Source organism: Cuculus canorus, chromosome 26 (genome assembly GCF_017976375.1).
Source record: "Cuculus canorus isolate bCucCan1 chromosome 26, bCucCan1.pri, whole genome shotgun sequence".
Taxonomy (NCBI): Eukaryota; Metazoa; Chordata; class Aves; order Cuculiformes; family Cuculidae; genus Cuculus; species Cuculus canorus.
This window is the reverse complement of record NC_071426.1, coordinates 4,895,225-4,917,734: the sequence shown is the minus strand read 5'-3', so window position 1 is coordinate 4,917,734 and position 22,510 is coordinate 4,895,225. Positions and strand designations below refer to the sequence as shown.

Below are 22,510 nucleotides of genomic sequence, written 5' to 3'. Positions count from 1 at the left end.
GCACCCATCTTAGAATGCTAGAATCAGCAGGTTGGAAAAGACCTCTTGGATCACCAAGTCCAACCATTCCTATCTGCCACTAAACCATGTCCCTGAGCACCTCGTCTATGGGTCTTTTAAATACCTCCAGGGATGGGGACTCCACCCCCTCCCTGGGCAGCCTCTGCCAGTGCCCGATGACTCTTTCTGTGAAAATTTTTCTCCTGATATCCAGTCTGACCCTCCCCTGACGGAGCTTCAGGCCATTCCCTCTTGTCCTGTCCCCTGTCACTGGGGAGAAGAGCCCAGCTCCCTCCTCTCCACAACCTCCTTTCAGGGAGTTGTAGAGAGCAATAAGGTCTCCCCTCAGCCTCCTCTTCTCCAGGCTAAACAACCCCAGCTCTCTCAGCCGCTCCTCATAAGACTTGTTCTCCAGCCCCTCACCAGCTTCGTTGCTCTTCTCTGGACACACTCCAGAGCCTCAACATCCTTCTCGTGGTCAGGGGCCCAGAACTGAACACAGGACTCAAGGTGCGGTCTCCCCAGTGCCGAGTACAGAGGGAGAATCCCCTCCCTGGCCCTGCTGGTGACCCCATTTCTGATCCAAGCCAAGATGCCGTTGGCCTTCTTGGCCCCCTGGGCACACTGCTGGCTCATGGTCAGTCGCTGTCAACCATCACCCCCAGGTCCTTCTCCTCCGTGCAGCTCTCCAGCCACTCTTCCCCCAGTCTGTAGCGCTGCATAGGGTTGTTGTGCCCCAAGTGCAGGACCCGGCATTTGGCCTTGTTGAACCTGAAGCCATTGGCCTCAGCCCATTGGTCCAGACTATCAGTTCCCTTTGGAGCCTCCCTACCCTCCAGCAGATCCACACTTCCTCCCAGCTTAGTGTCATCTGCAAACTTGCAAAGGGTGCACTCAATACCTTCATCCAGGTCGTTGATAAAGTCTTACTCCATTTCCCAGTCAGGCCCACTGAGGCCAGGCTGGGAGGGGGTGCTGAGCCCATGGAGTGGGGCTCACAGAGCAGGATGAGATTGATGAAAATCTTGATGTGAGCTGAAAATGCGCACTCGCAACCCAGAAGGCCAATGGTGTCCTAGACTGCATCCAAAGAAGCATGGCCATCAGGTGAAGGAGGGGATTCTGCCACTTTACTCTGCTCTTGTGAGATCCCACCTGGAGTCTCTGTGTCCAGTTCTGGAGTCCTCGACGTAAGAAGGATATGGAACCGTTGGAGTGAGTCCAGATGAGGCCACAGAGATGATCTGAGGGCTGGAGCATCTCCCATAGGAGGATAGGCTGAGAGAGTTGGGGTTGTTCAGTCTGGAGAAGAGAAGGCTGTGGGGAGAGATTAGAGCAGCTGCCAGTGCTGAAAGGGGCTGCAGGAAAGCTGGGAAGGGGACTTTTTACAAGGCCATGGAATGACAGGATGAGGGGGAATAGCTTTAAATTGGAAGGAAGATTTAGATTAGACATCAGGAGGAAGTTCTTCACAATGAGGGTGGGGAGGCCCTGGCCCAGGTTGCCCAGAGCAGTGGTGGCTGCCCCATCCCTGGAGGTGTTCCAGGCCAGGTTGGATGGGGCTTGGAGCCCCTGATCCAGTGGGAGGTGTCTCTGCCCATGGCAGGGGGTTGGAACTGGGTGGGTTTTGAGGTCCCTTCCAACCTAAACCATGCTATGATTCTGTGAGCTCTGTGCATGGGGAACATCAGTGCTGCCTGCCCTGCTCCCTCAGCGCTGGAGAAGCCAGATCTGCTCCGGCACCTGCGCACCAGCTGTGCTGGCAGTGGGTGTGCAGAGGAAAGGGTGTGCGCACACCCCCCCACGCACAGCACGCACCCGCTGCACCTCCCCATCCATCCATCCATCCATCCATCCATCCATCCATCCATTCCCATTCGCTTCACAGTTCGGGCTGGAAACACAGGAAAACGGGGCTGAGCCCATCACTGCGGTATCAATTCTGCAAACAACCATGAGACCTAACAAGTTCACTGCCAATGTCCCCACCAAAAAAAAAGCCTCGAGAGATGAATTTTCTGAAAAAAGTGTCCTTTATATCACTTAAATAACTATAATCCAGATATTAAGGGAAAAAAAAAGAACAGTTGATCACAATAACATATTATAGAAATCAAAAATTAATTTAACCAGACAAAATAAATTAAAACATTAAATATTAACTTTCAGTGCAACATATACAGAAGACATGAGAGTAACCAGGACTTGAACAAAATAAACCAAACCAAACCAAACAAAAATAAGCTTTGGGCTGGTTATGATCAAGACTACGGAAAGGATTAATGCTGTACCGGGAGGTTAGAGCACCGGTTTGAGGAGGTTTCCTAGGATTAAGGTTCATTTTATTATTAATAAAAAAGTCCTATCTGTCCCCAGAGTGAGCGCGGTCCGTGTGGATGCTGCGGCAAAGAGTTCGCCGGCACTTTTGTCTCGATAGAAAAATAAAGCCCCATCCTGCAAGGGGTGGGGGAGGAGGTTCTGGCTTCGGAAAAAAAAATAGAATTGGAGAAAAATAACCCCAAAACCTAAGGAAAAAAAAACAAAACAAAAAAAACCCCAACCCAGTTGCGCTTTGCTGGGCTGGGGTCTGGCTCTGCGGCGGGGGCGATGCTTTGCTGGCACACTGATGGTGCTGCTGAGCCCGTCTCCTGCTGTTTTTCCGTGGTGGAAAGGAATAAAGGCAAAAAAAAGGGAAAACCAAACAAATAAAAAAGACCAAAACCAGAGGAGAGAGGCTGCGCTGGTCCCTGGCGCGGGTGTCCTGGGTGGGGAGCGGTGGTGGGACCCCCGGCTCTGTCAGACCCCTGTGGGGAAGGGGATGGGATGCGGTTACACTCCGGGAATGCTGGCAGCCGGCATCGTGCTGTGGTGCCCCCCGATTCCCTTACCCGTCTCCGTGTGGCAGCAGGAGGTACCACTTTTCAGGAGCCCTCCCGGCTTTTCTTGGCCGCCACCAGGTGTTCGGCACCACTGGCATCGCTTCCGCAGCTGGCAGCAGCTGTAAGGAAGCAGGGAAGGGATGGGTGGGGGCTCCTGGGGCCGCATCCTGCCCCAAATGGGCTGGGAAGGGGTGCTGAGCCCCACGGCCCAGTGTACTTACTGTATGAGCAGGCACGCGCTGATAAGCAGCACTGAGGCCACCACCGACACCACCACCAAGGCAGTGATCGTCTGCTTCTTCTGGTTGGCAGCCACCACGGCTAGGAGGTCAGCGTGCTCACACCGCGTCCCCACATACCCCGAGTGGCACCTACACCATAGGCAGACGATGGGAAAGGCATCAGAATCAGTCCCAGGGGCAAGGAGAGAATCACCCAAAGAGCAGGGAGGGAGAAAAGAATCTGGAGCATCATCCCAAGAACAGGAAAGGGCAAGGGCATCATCCCAAGGAGAGAGGAGGATGAAGAACATCACCTGAAGGTGAAGGGAGGGTGAAGAACATTGTCCTAAAGAGTGAGAAGGAAGAAGAACATCGTCCCAAGAAGCAGAAAGGGCAAAGAACGTCATCCCAAGGAGTGGAGACGATTAAGGACACTGTCCCAAGGAGTGGGGAAGACTTAAGGACGTTGTCCCCAGGACCGGGAAAGGGCGTTGTCCCAAGGAAAATGGAAGGGGAAGAGCTCCATCCCCAGGAGTGAGGAGGGGGAAGAGCTTCACCTAAAAGAGCTGCGAGGGGGAAGAGCTTTATCCCCAGACTATGGCATCTGCCAAAATGGGCTCAGCTCTACTTTTTGGGGATTCCCCTGGGTAAGCCAAGGGGAGACAATGATTTGAATCGCAGGAGTTGTTTTCCCGGCACTTACACACATGCTGGTTTGTCCTCCTGGACCAGGAACCGGCAGGTGCCGTGGAAGCAGAACTGGCTGTGAGAGTCGGGACAGTCATTGAAGTGGGATCTCACTGCTGCCGCCACCGGTGGGCCTGGAGCTGGGAGCAAAAACAAAGGAGAAAAATGGCATTTGGAGGGCACATTGGGGGCCAGCAGCCACCCTGGTGCTGCCAACAGCAAGTCAGCAGCTGAGTTTTAGGCCTGGATGTAGTTATTTTAGGGTCCAGCAGCCACATCGAGCCAGGACCACCCAAGGTCTTCCTTAAACCAGTGCCGAAAATAAGCCTCACTGGCACTGGAGGAATTTCCTAAAGAGCTTAAAGCTTAAAATGGAGGAGGAGAGAGTTAAGTAACAGTGGAGCCGGCTGCAGCCCCACTCTGGTGGCTTTGCCGAGATGCTGTTTTCCATTACACCCTGCACTGCTTTGAATTATCCTCCACAGCCGAGACGGAAAACAAATATCCTGCTTTTGGATTAGCCCGGGTATAAAGCACATCCGATTGCTGTCGTTTCAAAGCCACCTCAAGTTCCTGTTGCCGTGAATTTATGGCAGGCCAAGGTAATTAAACCCATGTCTGCCAAATGCTTCCGGGTCTTCAGGGAGGCAAAATGAGGGAAGATGGAGTAGGGCAGACTCAGCAGAGATGTGCCAGAGCAGTCACCCAATGACTCTACCTCTGGTGGTGGGAGGTTGGGGATGGGAGGTTTGGAGGTGCCGGAGCTGGTGGCAGCATCCTTGGGGTGTCAGGAACTGGGATCTGGTCTTTGTGGTGAGAAATGCCATCACCATCTGCATCACTGCTGGAAATTAGCATGGAGAGCGCGGCCAGAGGTGAAATCTAGGCCTCGATACTCCCACAAAAATAACCCTTTTGGGGGTTTTAACCCTTGAAGCTGAGCCCCAAACAGAGCTGCAAACGTCCCTGCTGCCAGTGCCTGCTGTGTCCCCCTGGCCCGGGCTCCGAGCCCTCCAGCCTGGTGGCAACAGTCATGCTGTTATGAGGAACAACGGTTTTCTGCTGCAAGAGGGGAGATTAAGGTGAGATCTTAGGAAGGAATGTTTCGCTGTGAGGGTGGGGAGGCCCTGGAACAGGTTGCCCAGAGCAGTGGTGGCTGCCCCATCCCTGAATGTTCAAGGCCAGGTTGGATGGGGCTTGGAGTGACCTGATCCAGTAGGAGGTGTCCCTGCCCACAGCAGGGGGATGAAACTGGATGGGCTTTAAGGTCCCTTCCAACCCAAACCACTCCATGATTCTATGTGCTGGCTTTGCAGCCCTTTGCAGGGTAGCGCATCCCTTTGTCCCCACCGGCAGCATGTCCCCAGATCCAGTGTCGGCTCCCAGGGCCTCCTGGCTTGCATTAAGCCCTGGTGTGCTCGCAGCTGCTCACCACATTGCAGCCACAGTCCTGTGCTGCCGCCGCCTGCACGGACCCTGTCCCCAACGTGTTGTCACCTCTTGGACCCCTTCCCTCCAGCCCCTTTGGTTGGGCATGGATCCATCGGGAGAGGGGCTGTGAGCATCCTCAGCAGTGCTGGTGCCTGCCCCACACAGGGTTTTGCTCCGAAGTCTCCCAGTGCTGCAGCAGCGCTGTTTCCGTTAACACTTCCCAACTGATGCTGGTGAACCATCCCATTTTCCAGCCCCAAAAGGAGTTTTTTTCCCTCCCTTCCTGCAGCCTGCACATCCTGACTGACAGCAAAGCCGCTGCGCTGGGGTAAGTGAAGGGCTCTTGGCTGTCGCAGCCCATTGTGCCGCATTTATGAATGAGGCGATTTATCGAGCGCGACCAGCTTGGTGCCTCTGCGAGCTGGCGTCAGGCACCAGCAGCCTCCCCGTGGGAGCTGCAGCACAGTTAATAAGACCAAACTTCCCTGCACGTTGGGATTTGCCTCCCTAAACAAGGTGCATGGGAAATACCTGCTGCAGATCCCCATTTCCCAGTTTTCCCTTAGGAATTAAGCACCTGTGGGTCAGGATCCCACCTGGGAACCCATTAGCCCCTAGGGAGGAGGGTGGGATGCAGGAGCATCCCTCCAGCTCATCCAGCACACACATGGATGAGGGTGGTTCCCCTGCGCCCATGCTTTGCTTCTGTTCCTTGGCACAGTGGCGATGTGGCTGCCCCACAAACACCCCAGGATTGCACACCCCAGGCTTTGCCCCGTGGCCAAACTCACCACTCTGGGCTGCCGTTGTGTTCTCCAGCGCATGGCACATGGCAAGCAGGACACCTGGGGAGAGGTCAGAGAGAGAGGGGTCAGCTGGATCATGCGTCCTGCAAGCCAGGAGAGTTGGCTGACACCTCTGGGTGGGTTTTACCCAAAATCACTCAAAGATTTATAAGGTTCCTTAAAAGGGAAAAATGCAACAGTGTTTGCTAGGGTGTTTTAAAGCCTGAAACGAAGCTGTTATTTGCATGTTTCTCTGGTTGCCCAGACAAGTGGTGGCTGCCCCGTCCCTGGTGGTGTTCAAGGCCAGGCTGGATGGGGCTTTGAGCAACTGGATCCAGTGGGAGGTGTCCCTGCCCATGGCAGGGGGATGGAATTGGATGGGCTTTGAGTTATTTTCCCACTCAAACGAGTCTGTGATGATGATTCTATGTACGCTAGGCACGTGCTTGCTCATCCTACAGCTGCCTGCTTGCACAGCATCCCCTGTCAGCCCACCCTGTGTCCTCCCACCAGCTCCTCCGGTCTGTGTCCATAAAGCGGGACTGGATCCAGCTTTGCTGCAAGCTCAGGTGCTGCAACGGCCTCACCAGCCCTGCCTTCTCCCTGCCTGCAAACACTGCCTGAGCTACAAGTGCTGCTCTGATCCCTGCAAATCTGCAGGCTCCACCTTTGTGGTGTGAGCTCCCCTGTGCAAAATGCCCAGGCACAGCTGGTCTGGTGCAGGCAGAAATACCCTGTGTAGGCAGAAAAAAACCACGCAGCCCTCAGCACAGGGATGCTGGAGGTCCATGCAAGCTCAGAACAAAAGAGAAGGGAGACAGAGGGGTCTGGAGACCCCCCTCACCAACTAAGAGGCTTTACCAGGGCAGCTCGTCCCCGGGTTGTGAAGCGAGATGAGGCTGGCAGCCCCTACACTGGGTTTGACCTAATTTCTTGCATGGGTTTAATCAAATCACACAGAAAGGCAATAGGCAGGAGACCAAGCCGAGCATCAACTCTTGGGGTTTGCATCCAGCAAACCACACAGTGACCAGCAGCTGTAGTTAGCGCAGCAGCCTCCCTCATTTCAGCTTCTCCTAGTCACACCTTTCCTGGTGCTGCTGCAGACCTGGCCAACCCCCAGGGATTTTCTTCCTGTGGAGATTTAATTTGAGGTGTCTTATCTCCTCCCAGGTTTCTGTCCTGCTGCTGCTGGTAGCTCATTGTTGGAAGATGCTTCGCTCTTTTGCCCGTGCTGATACCCACACCTCCATACGGCGAAGAAACTATGTGTTATTTGACAAATGGCTCATTCCTGTGTCACAGAGTGGTTGTATCATCCCCTTCGGCATTCCAGCTTGTCCTGCCAGGACTCTGGTGGTGCTTCTTCCCTGTTTCTCCCCACCAACAGGTATAACCCAGCTTGAGTTAAAGCCACTTCAGCTGGAGGAGCCTGGCTGAGGAAGCAGCCCGGCTCACTCTGTGCAATTGCCTCATCCTTGGTCACAGCTCCACTTCCCCTCGCCAACCACTTTCCATCTCTGATGCCAGCCGAGGACTCTGGTAAGCTCCCAGAGAGCTGGTGTGAGGACACCGGGCAGCCCTGGCTGAGCCAAACACCTTATGGAGACATGGAGCATCAGTGTCTGGCCAAACCGAGACCCTTGAGAGCAGGGCTACACCTGGCAGCAGCCCTGAGCCACTGCAGGCGCTCGCTTTTGGCAACTCCACCCCAGTCCCATTTTTGGCTTTTTCCTCTCCCCAAACCTGAAAGATCAAATCCTGCATCAACAACTCCAGTTTTATGTCAAAGTAGGTGCTTGGCCATGCCAGCCAGGCTGCTGCCACCATCCCCATCCCCTGGCTCCTTGGATTTAGGAAGGCCTCCTTGCCATCACCCCCAGTCAGCAAAGCCTCCCTGAACTCACCCTCACAGCAGAAGACCCCTCAACTTGTTGATGGACCCCCAAACCCCTCAACTTGCTGACAAACACACCCATAACAACTCCAACACGACATTAATCACCAGCCTCCACTTCTTGACCAGCAAAGGGCTCAATCGCTCTCACCCTAAGCAATTTGTAATGCTCTTCATGAGGAGCTCACAGTTATCATCAGAGTTTGTTCCTTGCCCAAAGTTTTCCCTCCTAATCTGCTTGGCTTGGATTTTTCCCCTCAGCTTTGCAGTTCAGCCCTGGGCAGCCATCAGGTGCACAGGCATCAAGCTGGAGGACATTCCCCTTTTGCCTCAATCTGCTGCTTTGATGTGGTTTATAAAGAGCTCTTCTCCCCACACAGCATCTGTGGCACCGTGGAAGCTTGGACCCAACCCAGACTGGATGCTGGGAGCAGCCATCACCCCTGGAGAGGAACTGGGAAGAGCAGGGAGCCTGGCCAGGTGGGAAACCCACAGCTCAGCCCACGAGGTGGGCAACCACCAGGGATGGAGAGGTTCAAAGCCACACCAGCGGGGAGCAGAGGGGATGTGGGCATTGCCAAACCGAGCTGGTGGGAGCTGCTGGATGAGGTGGGGAAGGGTAACGGCTGCTGGAGTAACCAATCCCCAAGGGGGCTTCCTGCTTGAGGGGTGCTTGGTGGAGGAGATGTGCCAGACTAACCGACCCCCAAGGCAGCCTCATGCCTGTGGGGTGCTTGGTGAAGATGTACCCGAGTAACTGACCCCCGAGCCAGCCTCCCACCCGAGGGATGTGAAGTGAGGAGGCATTTCGGCATGGCCATGCCAGAGCCAGAGGAAGCGCTGGAGAGAAAAGCCGGAGGGGGACCAAGACCCACTTGCTTCCTGACCCTGAGAGCTGCCAAGAGCCCCTTGCGCACCAGGTTGGTGCTGCCTCGTCCCAGGCAACCTCAGCTCAACCACGGAGCTGCGGCGAGGAGCAGCAGAGCCCCGGTGCTGCGGGAGCCACAGGCAGGGAACGCACAACTCTCCTCCCTCGAGAGGAGAGGGAGGGTTGCAGCAAAACTGCAACCAAGCTGCAGCCAGCACTGCTGGGGGCGCGTTCCCTGGCCCCTCAGCATCACACATATCCAGGCAAGGAGCAACCACATCACAAATGTGCGCTCTCCCACTTCCATAGTCACCAAATCGGGATCCATCCCGTCCCACACGCAGCATCACCCGCATCCAGCCCCACGTACCTGCATGTTTGTCTCCTGTCCCCACTTGCCACCACCTCATCCCTTTCCCTAGCAAAAGGAGCATGAGATTAACGTCTCCTTTTAATTGCCAACCCAGCACCACGCTCTGGCTAATTAACGCTACCCTAAAGTAAATGAACGAGACTGGAGGGCTCGTTCTCCCGCCGAGGCTGTACTCACAAGTTGTGGCGAAGGCGCATTCCCACAGGCGAGGAGTGGTTTAAGCAAATAACTTCGGCAGGGACCGAAGCCAAAGGGGTTTGGAGGATTTACGGAGCAACAAGTGACCGCTTCCCAACCCTACACCCCCTCCCTGTGAGCACCAGCCCCTCTACCCTGAAAAATAAACCTATTTCAGGATGCTGGGGCTGGATGCTCGGGGTGCTGAGGAAGTTTGGGGGAGCAGAACCCCCATTGCTGCCCACCCGAACCCATCCCTGGGGCGGTCGGGGAGCAGCCCCCTCCAGAGATGCCAGTTGGGGTGCAGGACGGTGAAATAGGGAGTGTTTGGAGGAGGGAGGGACCTGGAGAGGAGGGTAGCAGGGTAGAGATGTACTCAAGGTAGCAGGGCACTGGAGGAAAGGGGGACTTAGGGGATTGGGGTACTGGGAAATGGGGGTACAGGGAAATGGGATACCTGGAGAAAGAGGGGAAACCAGGGGAGGGAGTCATCAGGGGATGGGTGTAGCAGGGTAGGGGGTACCCAGTGGATAAGGGTACTGGGAAATAGGAACCCCCGGGAAGGAGGCATCTGGGGAAGGGATCACTGGGAGAGGGGGGTACCTGCAGGAGAGGGTTATGAGGGGATGGGGGTACCAGGGTAGAGGGGCAGACAGGCGAGGAGGGGGGTACCGGGGGATGGGGGTCACTGGTGGAGGAGGGTACCTAGGGATGGGGGTATCCAGAAATGGGGGTATTGGAGGAGTGAGGAACCCAGGAAGGTTGGTACCTGGGGGAAGGGGGTAGTGGGCCAGAGGGGTACCAGAGTAGGGGGTACCCAAGGGATGGGGGTAATGGGAAATGTGGATACTAAAGGTAGGGGGGTACCCAGAGATGGGGAGTACGTGGGGGTAGGGGGTACCCAGGGAAGAGGGTACCTGCAGGACGGGGTCACTAGGGGATGGGGGTACTGGGAAAGTGGAGTACCCAGTGGATAGGGGTACCAGGGAAGCAGGGTACCCCGGAGATACAGGTACCTAGGGATGGGGATACCCAGGGGTGGGGATACCGGGGTATGGGGTGCCCAGGGATGGGGGCACCGGGCAAATGGGGTAACCAGGGCACGGGGGTACTGGGGTAGGGGGGTACCCAGAGTAGGGGGTCTATCGGGGCAAGAAGCCACGGGGAGAGGAGGGTACCCGGGGATGGGCGACACATAGGGATGGGCTGTACCCAGGTACAGGGTACCCAGGGGAAGAAGTCACCGGGGCTGGGGGTACGCAGGGACGGGGGTACGCGGGGATGGGGGTACCCGAGGATGGGGGTACCCGGGGATGGGGTCTCCCGGTTCCCCGCACCTACCCACGGCCAGCGCGGCCGCCGCCTCGCCCGGCATGCTGTCGGTGGGGCCGGGGGAGCCGGCAGGGCCGGGGGAGGCGGGCGGGGAGGCGGGAGGGGGCGGCCCGGCCGGGCGGGGAGCGGGGCGGAAATGGGCGAGGGCGGGGCCGGGCCGGAGGCAGTGCGAGAGGGCCCGGGGGGGTGTGGGGACCCCCTGCTGCCCCGCTGGGGTCTGTGGGGCCACCACCCCCCCCAGGGGTCAATGGGGGACACCCCCTCCTGCCCCGTTGGTGTCTATGGAGACACCCCCCGTGTTTGTGGGGAACCCCAGGAGTCAATGAGGACCAACTCTACATGGCTATGGGGGACCGCCCCCCCCATCCTGCCCCACTGGGGTCTGTGGAGGGCCCCCCCCAACAGGTGTCTATGGGGGACACCCCCTCCTGCCCCGCTGGTGTCCATGGAGACCCTCCTGCTGTGTCTATGGGGAACCCTGTAGTCAATGGGGACCACCTCTACATGGCTATGGGGGACCACCCCCCCGTCCTGCCCCACTGGGGTCTGTGGGGAACCTCCCACCCCCTCAGGTGTCTGTGGGGATCCCCCCCCACTCCTTCCCCATGGGCTCTATGGGCACCTGCCTCCCCGTCCTGCCCCACTGGGGTCTGTGGGGCCCATGCCACCCCACCCCCACTGGTGTCAATGGGGGACACCCCCTCCTGCCCCACTGGTGTCAATGGAGTCCACTCCGTGTGTGTGGGGAACCCCAGGAGTCAATGGGGACCACCCCCCCCATCCTGCCCCATTGGGGTCTATGGGGGACACCCCCTCCTGCCCTGCTGGTGTCAATGGAGACCCCCTCGTGTTTGTGGGGAGACCCCCTCGTGTTTGTGGGGAACCCCAGGAGTCAATGGGGACCACCTCTACATGGCTATAGGGGACCGCCCCCCCCACTCCTGCCCCACTGGTGTCAATGGAGACCCCCCCGCTGTGTCTATGGGGAACCCCAGGAATCAATGGGGACCACCTCTACATGGCTATAGGGGACCGCCCCCCCACTCCTGCCCCACTGGTGTCAATGGAGACCCCCCCGCTGTGTCTATGGGGAACCCCAGGAATCAATGGGGACCACCCCTACATGGCTATGGGGGACCGCGCCCAACCTGCCCCATTGGGGTCTGTGGGGCCCACCCCCCCCAACAGGTGTCTATAGGGGACACCCCCTCCTGCCTCACTGGTGTCAATGGAGACCCCCCCCCGTGTCTATGGGGAACCCCAGGAGTCAATGGGGACCACCTCTACATGGCTATGTTGGACCGCCCCCCCCTCATCCTGCCCCATTGGGGTCTGTGGGGAACCTCCCGCCCCCTCAGGTGTCTGTGGAGATCCCCCCCCTCACTCCTTCCCCATGGGCTCTATGGGCACCTGCCTCACTGGTGTCAGTGGGGAATGCCTCCCCCAGGGGTGCCTACAGGGACCCCCCCTTTCCCCCTCCTGCCCCTCAGGTGTCTATGGGGACCCCTCAGCTCCCACCACACGGAGGTCAGATGGGGAACAATTCACTCCTCCTGCTCCATTGAGGTCAATGGGACACTCCCCTCCCCCCCCCCCCCGAGGTCTATGGGATACCCCTCCCTATTGCTTCATGGGAGTCTCAGGGACCCCCACGGGTGTCTCAGGAAACCCTGACTTCCCTGACCCTGAGGCTGAAATTAGGACTCCCCCATGGAGGTCCTGGCCTCCACTGAGACCCAACATTCCCCCTTTGGCACCTGGAGGCTGGGGGCCAGCAGCAGCAGCGACCCCCCCTTCTTCCCCCTTTCCACCCCTCTGTGCATCACTGGGTCAGGCTCCCCGATTGCTTCACTGACCACAGGCGTGTTCCTCCAGTGGCTGCTGCCTGAGCGCCTACGCCCCTTCCTTGCCCCTCGCTGATCCCAGCCTTTGTCATCCCTCAATCCTTAGGGCCGAGCCCAGGTTCCCTTTGGGAGAAGGAACGCTGCATGGGAATGGGGGGGAACACATACCCACGGGGACCCCAAAAATGCTCATGGCTAAAGCCCAGTGCATTTCCCATGGCCCATGACTGGTGTTTGTCCTTGCTTAGAAGCCTCCTGAGATGGGGCTTGGCCTCGCAGGCGAGGGGCGACCATTGTTTTTGGGGCAGGAATTGGATCTAGTTGCATCCCCCTGGTGCAAGAGGCCCCACATCTGTGCCGCTGCTAAGCCAGCGTCCCCGCGGGAGCTGCTCCCAGCTCTGTGGGTTGAGCCTTCTCAGCGTTCCCAGGTGATACCATCTCACCTTAGCACTTGAAAGCAGCTCTTTGAAGAAGCTGGGAGCCGGTTGTTCCCCACACTCCCAGTCCCCAAAGCCCCAGCAGTGATTTTTACACCCAAACCCCAAGTGTTTCATAGAATCATGGAATGGCTTGGGTTGGAAGAGACCTTAAGCTTATCCAGTTCCAATCCTCCCTGCCATGGGCAGGGACACCTCCCACTGGATCAGGTTGCTCCAAGCCCCATCCAACCTGGCCTTGAACCCCTCCAGGGATGGGGCAGCCACCACTGCTCTGGGCGACCTATTCCAGGGCCTCCCCACCCTCAGAGCTAAACATTTCTTCCTAAGATCTCATCTCAATCTCTCCTCTTTCACTTGAAAACACAATCTGGACCACTTTTGAACCATTGGTGGTTTTCCCCTGAGCAGTGTCTTGAGCTCTGGGTATCCCTGAGGTACCAGGACTGCATGAAGAAGCTCAGCAGCCATCACCCACTTCCAGATATCCCACTGGAGCTCCTACTGTCCCCACAAAGGGTCACCAAACCCTCTGCCAGCAGCCAATGATTCACTTTCCAGCCAACCAAAGATAAAAACAAGCTGGGAGACGACCCCAGTGCGGGTAAGGTTGTGTTGTTCCCTTGGTTCTTGCCTTCCCCCACCTCCCCTGGGCTGATAACCAGGATATTTATTTGTAAATAGAGGCTTCCTCCTTTGCAATAGTCCTCCCACCTCGGCCATGAATCACTCGGTGGAAGTGATTGCTCCTGCAGCAAGAACTGGAATGGTGGCAGGGCTCGTGGAGGTCGGGCGTTGAAGCTAGGAGGGAGGAGTGTGCCGCAGGCAGGGCAGGCAGGAGCAAGGCAGAGCAGTAAGCCCAAAGGAATTCAGGGATGCTGGTGAGTCCCTAGAAAGCCACCTTGGAAGCCATGGGCAAGTCATACTGAAAGGTGTCTCTTTCTTCCTGGCATGAGGATGTGCTGCGAAAGAGTGATGCTATAATGGGGCAACCCCCTGGCTTTGGCTTTGTATGACACAAGGGGAAGAGATTTCTGGTTAAAAGGAAAAAAAAATCAGGTTATTGATTTATAATTTGTCTTTTTTATTTGGAACCAGTCACCTTGGAAGGGAGCAATCCCACAAGGAACTATGTTATGTTTGAGCAAAGAAAAACCAGTAAGCAGCTTGCAGAGAGCTGGCTGAGGTTGCTGCCTGATGCTGCTTGCTCTCTGCCTGCAGGCTTTGGGCTGGCTCTGTGCAGGTATCCACCAGCATCCCTGACAACTGCCGACACCCCCAACACCCATTGGCATTCCTGACACCGACCAGCATTCCCAACACTGCCAGCATGCCTCACAGCCCCTGGCATCGCCGACACCCGCCGGTATCCCCAGCATCCACCAGCATCCATGACACCTGCCAACTGCTCACCGACCTGGTGCTGTTTCAGAAGCACTGGCCAAAAGCATCGCCCCTCACCACTCCAGCTGCCCTCCTAGCACCAGTTCAAGGGGTTTCATGATTTTCCTGCTGTTATATAACCACAAAAACAATTATTTACTTGTTTTGCCCCGATGCTGGCAAGGTGCACAATGCTGAGAGCCTTGGCGGGTTTGTTGTTTTTCTTTTTCCTTTTCCAGTTACTCTTTGTCAGTGGCTTATTCTGGGGTTGGAGATTAAAGGTGTTATTCCTCTGTCTCCAGATTAAGTGAAACGAGGGGCAGATCCTCCCTTGCTCGATGCTGGGCAGAGCTGGCTGGCCGCAAACTGAGTCCAAATTCACCAATGTAGGATAAAGCCCTGAAAAAAAAAGGTGTATGAACCCCCTTGCCTTTCACAAATTGGGGAGAATGAGGTTAATGTGTTTCTTTGTGAAGCTTCCCTTTGCATCACCCCATCTGATCCGAAGGCTGGAGCACCTCCTAAACAAGGACAGGTTCAGAGAGTTTGGTTTGTTCAGCCTGGAGAAGAGAAGGCTCTGGGCAGAACTTAGAAGAGCCTCCAGTAATGAAAGGGGCTCCAGGAAAGCTGGGGAGGGGCTTTTGATCAGAGAGGGCAGGGATAGGACAAGGGGAATGGTTTTCAGCTGCAAGAGGGGAGACTGAGATGAGATCTTAGGAAGAAATGTTTCCCTGTGAGGGTGGGGAGGCCCTGGCCCAGGTTGCCCAAAGCGGTGGTGGCTGCCCCATCCCTGGAGGTGTTCCAGGCCAGGTTGGATGGGGCTTGGAGCCCCTGATCCAGTGGGAGGTGTCCCTGCCCATGGAACTGGATGGGCTTTGAGATCCATTCCAACCCAAACTATTCCATAACTCTATGACCTCTCTGCCTGTGGGCAGTAGTCAAGGCTGGAAGGTGATGCTTGGACCTCTCTGCTGTCAGAGGCCGGAAAACCAAAGTACAGCAGAGCATGAATCAGTGGCTGTTTTAGGTGACCCCCCTGCTGCAAAACACCCTCCGTGCCCCAACAGATCAAGGAGGAGACTCCAGCCCTCGTGATGGATGGGGAATATCATGGTTGAATGTCACCATCTGCAGCCATTGCTTGGCAAGAACGCTCTATCGTATAATGGTTTGGGTTGGAAGGGACCTCAAAGCCCATCCAGTTCCAACGCCCTGCCATGGATCACGTTGCTCCGAGCTCCATCCATCCTGGCCTTGAACACCTCCAGGGATGGAGCAGCCATGGCTTGTCTGGGCAACTTGGGCCAGGGCCTCACTCATGCCTCCCGTGACAGAGATCCCTTTGATCTCCACTTAACGTATTCTGACCTGGCAGTGATAAAAAGGATGCCTCCCTCCAAAAGCCCTCTCGATATCCTGCCCCAAAGCAGGGTGTAACAAGCGGTGCTGTGTGCTGGTGTCCAGCATAAAAGCCTCCATCCGCCTGTTTATTTTGGATTGTGACCGTGAAAATCAGGCAAAGGGAAAACATCGCATTTCACCCTCCCCGCCCCTGCCCCAGCGGCTCACACAAACCCAAATTGTAGCCGCCGGGATGTTTTTGGCTTCTCTGTTGAACGCAGAAATCAATCAGGCTGTGGTGGGGGGAGCTTAGCCCTCCCCTGTTTATTTGCTTAATGTATGGGCTCAGGATAAATTAAATATTATGCCCAGGGTCACGCACCGATTGCTGCTGCCCCACAGCTCATGCATCCCAGCCTCAGGGATGCTCGCATCCCTGCAGCTCCCCCATCCCAAATCTGGAACTGGGGAGGGGTCTGATCCATCCCGGGGGTGCTGCTGGTGGGAAAGCGCCACTGCCGTCTCCTCTGGCTAAAAATGAGGCCTTAGTGGAGTTGTTTTTTTTTTTTTTTCCTGGCTTTATCTTGCAGCCACTGGTTCTGTTTTTCTGCCAGCTTAAAAGGCTCTTTCATAGCCGGGATTTTCCCCTGTGAATGTGCATTTTATTCAAGGGGTTTTTTTTTTGTGTGTGTGTTATTTTTTTATTTTTTTTTTTTCCTAAATAACTTCTTGGGGTTTTGTTCCTCCCCAGGCATTTTCTTTAGCTCCCCCCATTGCTGTTTATGACCTTTCTTTGCAAAAAGCCTCTATAAATAAAGGATTTTTGACCTAGGGGCTCAAACCTGGCCACTAGAAAGGGCTTTGTTGGCTGCAGCAACGCGGCTGCTTCCAGGCTGGCACCTCTCGGGCTAACGTCAATAAGGGACCAGTTAGCATGAGATTATGTTTCGTATATATGAATATATATATGTGTATTTATCTTCATCCAGACATGCAGAGGGGGGATAAACGTGGTGCGGTGTGAGCAGGAATTCTCTTTAGGAGCACAAGAGAAGGCAGAGGGGCTGAGAGCTGGTGGAGGAGGTGGCTGTCAGGTCCCTCTGCCAGGTGTTTTGGCTGCTGTGGGTTTACCAGCTCTCTCTGTAAGCCGCCGCGGTTGTGAGAAGCCACGTTCATTTACACCGCTGAGGGTTGCCTGACACAAGGGGCATTCAGCTGTGGTGGCCAGGGACCCAGCGAGCACTCGAGCCGCTGCACGTCTGGCCGTACCCTCAAAAATCCCAAAGCCAGGCTTTGTTTTTCCTCCTCAGAGGGCTTGCAAGCAGGACCGAGGGGCAGCACGTGGGATGCATGGAGCTGGGAAGCACAGGAGGGTGTTAGGGTGGCTTTTGGGGGAGCAGCACCCCCAAATCTAGTGGAAAATGTCCCTGTCCATGGCAGGGGTTTGGAACTGGATGGGCTTTAAGGTCCCTTCCCATCCAAACCATTCTACGAAACAACTGTGGGACCCACTGGGAAGGGACAGGGAGGCTTGGGATACCCTCACCACGAAGGTGGGACCCACTAGGCAGGATATCCAAGATCCAGCCAAAGTATTCAGGTTTGGGAAGTCTCCCTGTGCCCTTCCTTTCTCTGTGAGCCACTGGAGTGGGGCAAAGGGACCTTAGTGTCCGGCTTGGAAAAAGCACCCAAGTCTGGCCAGAAAGCAGCCGGCAGCTGAACAGAGGCCCTCAGTCTCTGGGCCATTAATCCAGCTGTCACAAAAGGCGCAGCGGCAGGTCACAATGCATGGCACATGCCCGAGCTTGATGTATTTGTCCTTGTTCTGCTTGTTTATCTATCATTTGCATTGTGCCTGCCTGGCAGGCTCACCGCCCTGCGCCCGTCCAACGCTGCTGGGAGCGCTGAGTCAGCACCCGCATCCCGCTGTCCCCACGCAGCGACCTCCCGGGCATCCGCCAACAGCTGCCCGGAGCTGGGAGGATTGGGATAGCATTGGCACAACCAGAACCTGGAGCTGGAAGACTTGGGTTGGCATTGGAACAACCGGAGCCCAGAGCTGGGAGGTTTGGGATAGCATTGGCACACCAGGAGCCCCTGCAGCCGCTCAGCTGCACTGGAGCATGCGACGAAAACATGAGAATGTGGGAAAGCAAACACGGCTCCCCCCTTGAGCTGTGACTCCCCAGTGCGATAGGCAACCCCACCTCCCACGGGAATGACTCACTCACCACCTTCGGAAGCGGAGATGGAGGTGAAGGATCGCAAAGGCTGGGAGCTCTGGGGATGGTGCTGGAACCCGCATGACTCAGCCTGGCAGGAACGGCAGGAATCTGTACCTGCCCAGGGAAATCGCACACTGGTAGAACAGGTCCAGGCATTCTCTGCTGCCATAACTCCCCTGGGAAGGAGAGAGAGAGAGAGAGAGACCCTGGAGGGATTGGATGCTCTTGGAGATCCTCCGAGATCTTGCAGCATCTCACACCTGCGTTTCTCAAGTGAGACAAATATCAGGAAGGGAAGGTTTAGATTTGCACCTGAGCTCAAGAAACAGTCGCTGCACAGCTGCTGACACGCTGCCTTTGGAGTCTGCAGCTTTGCTCTTGACCGTAAAACACTTAAATGCTCTGAATTTGGCCCATAACGGAGCAGAGACTGCAATAAACCTCTGACAGACGGGGAAGACAAGAGCTGAGAGCAGCCGTTGGTGGTGCTTTTGGCTCTGCTTTCCCAGTCCGCTGGGCAGGGGCCGGCTTGCTCGTCCCCCCAGTACCCCCGACACTTGGCTCAGAGAGAAAAGAAGAACAGGAGGAGACTTCCCAAGCATGATTTCCTTGGCTTGTATGTCTTGGATGTCCTGCCTGGTGGGTCCCACCTGCATTGGGGTATCCCAAGTTTCTCAGTCCCCTTCTGGTGTGTCCCCACAGTCATTTCATAGAATGGTTTTGTTGGGATAGGGACCGGGCAACATGATGGGGCTGTGCCATCTGCCAGGGGAGAATCCAGCAGTAGGTGACACCACGAGGAGCCCCTGCACAGGCAGGGTAGGGACAGGACAAAGAGCCACAGTGCTAATCTGCTCCGTCCCCTTACAATGGGACCTGTAAGACCAGGGAAGGAGCCCTTTGGCCAAGGGGACCTCACCATTGACACAGTCCCTGCACAACCCTGCCAGCAGCTCCTTGCCCAGGGCAGAGCAGGAAGAGCTTGGGAGACCCCATACTTTGCTTATGCTGCTGCCGGGCTTAACGACACTGAGACGATTTTGCTTGGTTGCAAAACAAACTTCAACGCTGGGCTCGTGCCAAGCCTGGAAAATTTCGAGTGCAAGGAGCAGCATGGGCAAAGTTGAGAGGCACCGAGCCTGGCTGCCGGTGTGCGCCTGTGCCTGGGGCTGCACAAAGCCCGTGCTCCACCGCAGCCGCCTGGACACTACTGGGATCCAGGCTTTGCCCCTCGTGCATTACAACAGAGCTGGGAGACGAGGATGCACAGCTGCAGCTGGTGCAAGAAGGGGAATTCGGGCACGGAGAAGGGAATTAGGTTTCTGGGGATGGTTTCTATTTTGGGGTTGTGTTGCAATGGTTTCCTGAGCTGTGATGTCGTGCCTTGGCCCAGTGACGGCATCCGTGCCAGTCTGTCTTGTTTCACAAGAGCTGCTCCAGGAAAATGACCTGTGCAATGCCTGCTCTAACTTCCCCTCCAGACAGCTCATGCCAGGTTTGCGATGGCTCCTCGCTGCTGTTTCCCTGTTGTAGGAAAGGGACCAAGAGCCCTTCATCCCCTAGGAGATAACTGCGTGGTGGAGGTAGCTCCAACATCAGACCTGAGCAGCTCTGGAGCTCTCCCGGGACACAGAGCTGTGGTGCCACCAGCTGTGCACCACAGCCTGCGTGCCCATGCTGCAAAAGTCCCTTGCAGAAAGCCTTAAAAGGCTCGGGCAGCATTAGAGACCAGAAGACAAATTAAAACCCAAACACAGAATCACAGAGTCGTTTGGGTTGGAAAGGACCTTAAAACCCATCCAGTCCCACTCCCTGCCATGGGCAGGGACACCTCCCACTGGATCAGAGGCTCAAAGCCCCATCCAACCTGGCCTTGAACACTTCCAGGGATGGGGCAGCCACCACTGCTCTGGGTGATGTGGGGCAGGGCTTCCCCACCCTCATCGTGAAGAATTTCTTCCTAATGTCTAATCTAAATCTTCCCCCTTCCAATTTAAAGCCATTCCCCCTTGTCCTTTCACTCCATGGCCTTGGAAAAAGTCTCTCCCCAGCTTTCCTGCAGCCCCTTTCCGTACGTGAAAGCTGCTCTAAGGCCACCTTCTCTTCTCCAGGCTGAACAACCCCAACTCTCTCAGCCTGTCCTCATACAGGAGGTTCACCAGTCCTCAGATCATCTCCGTGGCCTCCTCTGGACCCGTTCCAATAGTTCCATACCCTTCTTATGTTGGAGATTCCAGAACTGGACACAGGACTCCAGGTGGGGTCTCACAAGAGAAGAGAGGAGGAGGAGAATCCCCTCCCTCAACCTGAAACTTTTGAATCTTTTGCTTCTCCCATCACATCAAGAAACTCGATAACAAAGTTTGCTGCATCATTCAATGGCTCTTTGATGACTACCCGGGCCTGACAGCTCTGCTTGGATGAAGGTGTAAACTCAACAGGCTCTTTCAGAAGCACTTGGTGCCCACCCTGGCTGTCATTTAGGACTGCTGAAAAGAAACGGGAGCACAAAATGCTGCCCCAAGCATCACAAAGGCAACTTGACGTCAGGACCCAGGGAAGTGAAAGGCTCTGGGCCAAGAGAAGGGAAGCTGTGTTTGAAAAATGACAATTTCTGTCTAGGAAAAGGCAGGGCAGTGAAAGGAGCCCTTCTTTGGGGCTCTCCAGGAGCCCGGGCGCAGAACAAGAAAAGCCTTTGAACAGCCGGGTAAATCCTTGGCCGTCTGCCAGCCAGTGCCTGCAAAGAACCCAGCAGAAAAAAAAACCTCTGCTGGCTGGATTGGGAAAACAGGGAGACATCCCTGTGCGTCTGGTGGTCCTGAGATGTGAGCTCCTTTCCCAGGGAGGCTGGGTCCCAGCAAAACATTTCTAGCATCCCACCCCACTGGCAGGTGTGTGCCGGCCGGCTGCCTGTGCCGAGCGCGGTGCTGGCTGCGATGGGGATGGCAGCGAGGGAAAGGTGAGCACAGCCAAGGCAGCACGGCACAGCCGCTTGGTCCAGGACCGGCGGTGAGCGTGTGTGCTGAGGGCAGGGGAGCAGACAGCTCTACTGAGAGGACTGGAGAAAAAGAGAAAATCATAGAATCAATAAGGATGGAAAAGCCCCCTCAGCTCATCCAGTCCAACCATCAGCCCAAACCCACCATGCCTGCTAAACCATGTCCCAAAGTGCCACGTCTTCATGTTCTTTGAAACCCTCCAGGGATGGAGACTCTACCACACTGCCCTGGGTTGCGTGGTCCAGTGCTTCACCACTCTCGGTAAAGACACTTTTCCTGATGTCCAATCTAAACCTCCCCTGGTACAATGTGAGGCCATTTCTTCTCATCCTATCGCTTGTTACTTAGAAGACCAACACCCACCTCACTATAGCCTCCTTTCAGGCAGGTGTAGACAGCAATGAGCTGTCCCCTCAGCCTCCTCTTCTCCAGGCTAAACAGTCCCAGGTCCTTCAGCTGTTCCTTTAAGATTCGTGCTCCAGATCCTTCACCTATAAAAAAAGGAGGAAAAATCCCTGCTTGACTGCATGCTCCTTTGTCTTGGGTGTTTTGAAGGTTTGCTCTGCACCCGGCAGGCACCCGCTACGCACCCGCTACACCGCTGATGCAAGCAGAAACAACCATCTCCTATCAACAATATAACTTGTTCTGAGTAGGACGTCAGAGATCCTAGAATTACAGTATAGTTTGACCTGGAAGGGACCTCAAAGCCCATCCAGTTCCAACACCTCCCACTGGATCAGGGGCTCCAAGCCCCATCCAACCTGGCCTTCAACACCTCCAGGGATGAGGCAGCCACCACTGCTCTGGGCAACCTGTTCCAGGGCCTCCCCACCCTCATAGGAAAACCTTTCTTCCTAAGTTCTCATCTAAATCTGGGCCAGGGGCTTTGATAAGTTTGTTTGGATGATATGCATCACGTCCCAGCTCAGCAATGCCTGAAAAGTCTTAAAGCGGGGCTTCTGCCCCTTGGTCTCTCTTGCTACATGGGTTTTTTTTTGCACAATGCCAACATGGAGAGGACACTGAAATGCCAGGGTGGCCCAACAGGGATGGGGAACAGCAAAGAGCATCCAACACCTTCCATCGCTGAACAGTACCCTCAGGGGCGACCAAGGCCGAGATGCACAAAGATCACCTTCCATCAATCCCAGCTTTCACAATTCTTTTTCTCTCATGCTTGTTCTTCCAATTGCCATTAAATACCAAATGCCAGAAATTAAAGGATCGAAGAAGCCCTGGCAGGCTGCCTGGCTACCTCCACTCATGGCTGCTCACCAGAAAGCAGAAATTAAACCTCTCCCTTGGCTGTGGTGGGTGACAGAGGGCAAAATGCCGATTCCCAGTGCCTTATAATTCCTGTTTTGCTGAAAAGGGAACTAAATGTCATCAAAGCAGACCCTTGACGTGGCCAAGGGTGAGCAGCTCACTTGGGCTTCTCTGAACTTGCTGGCCTCACCCTGCAAAGCCCCGGAAGTCCGTGCGTAGCAGGACAGGGCTGGGTGCAGTTTAGTGGGAAAGAAGGGGTTTTATGGGATGTACAAGGTTTTCATAGGGCATTCGTGGGCTTTGCATGGACAGCCACCTTGAAGGGCAGCTCAGAGGGTTTGCTGAGGTGTGAAGGGTCAACA

The 22,510-nt window shown here is 55.8% G+C and overlaps 1 protein-coding gene and 1 long non-coding RNA gene across 4 annotated transcripts; both read right to left on the bottom strand.

The window, feature by feature from the left end:
* Nucleotides 1-2,050: 2,050 nt before the first annotated feature.
* On the bottom strand, nucleotides 2,051-10,742 carry TGFA (transforming growth factor alpha). 3 transcript variants are annotated; one of them, XM_054088921.1, is made up of 6 exons: nucleotides 9,139-9,309; nucleotides 6,010-6,063; nucleotides 3,804-3,927; nucleotides 3,101-3,250; nucleotides 2,889-2,998; nucleotides 2,051-2,804 (listed from the first exon to the last, which is right to left on the bottom strand). In XM_054088921.1, the coding sequence occupies exons 1-6, from the start codon at nucleotides 9,200-9,202 to the stop codon at nucleotides 2,797-2,799; spliced, it is 510 nt and encodes a 169-aa protein (XP_053944896.1). In that variant the 5' UTR covers nucleotides 9,203-9,309; the 3' UTR covers nucleotides 2,051-2,796. The 3 variants fall into 3 exon arrangements, with proteins under 3 accessions (XP_053944896.1, XP_053944898.1, XP_053944897.1); XM_054088923.1 differs by lacking the exon at nucleotides 9,139-9,309 and adding an exon at nucleotides 9,319-9,892 and having other exon boundaries at nucleotides 2,052-2,804; XM_054088922.1 differs by lacking the exon at nucleotides 9,139-9,309 and adding an exon at nucleotides 10,660-10,742 and having other exon boundaries at nucleotides 2,053-2,804.
* Nucleotides 10,743-14,086: 3,344 nt separating this feature from the next.
* LOC128854665 (uncharacterized) lies at nucleotides 14,087-21,344 on the bottom strand. The gene is made up of 3 exons (XR_008453615.1): nucleotides 21,243-21,344; nucleotides 17,887-18,056; nucleotides 14,087-14,713 (listed from the first exon to the last, which is right to left on the bottom strand). It is a non-coding gene; the product is annotated as an uncharacterized LOC128854665 (long non-coding RNA).
* Nucleotides 21,345-22,510: the final 1,166 nt, after the last annotated feature.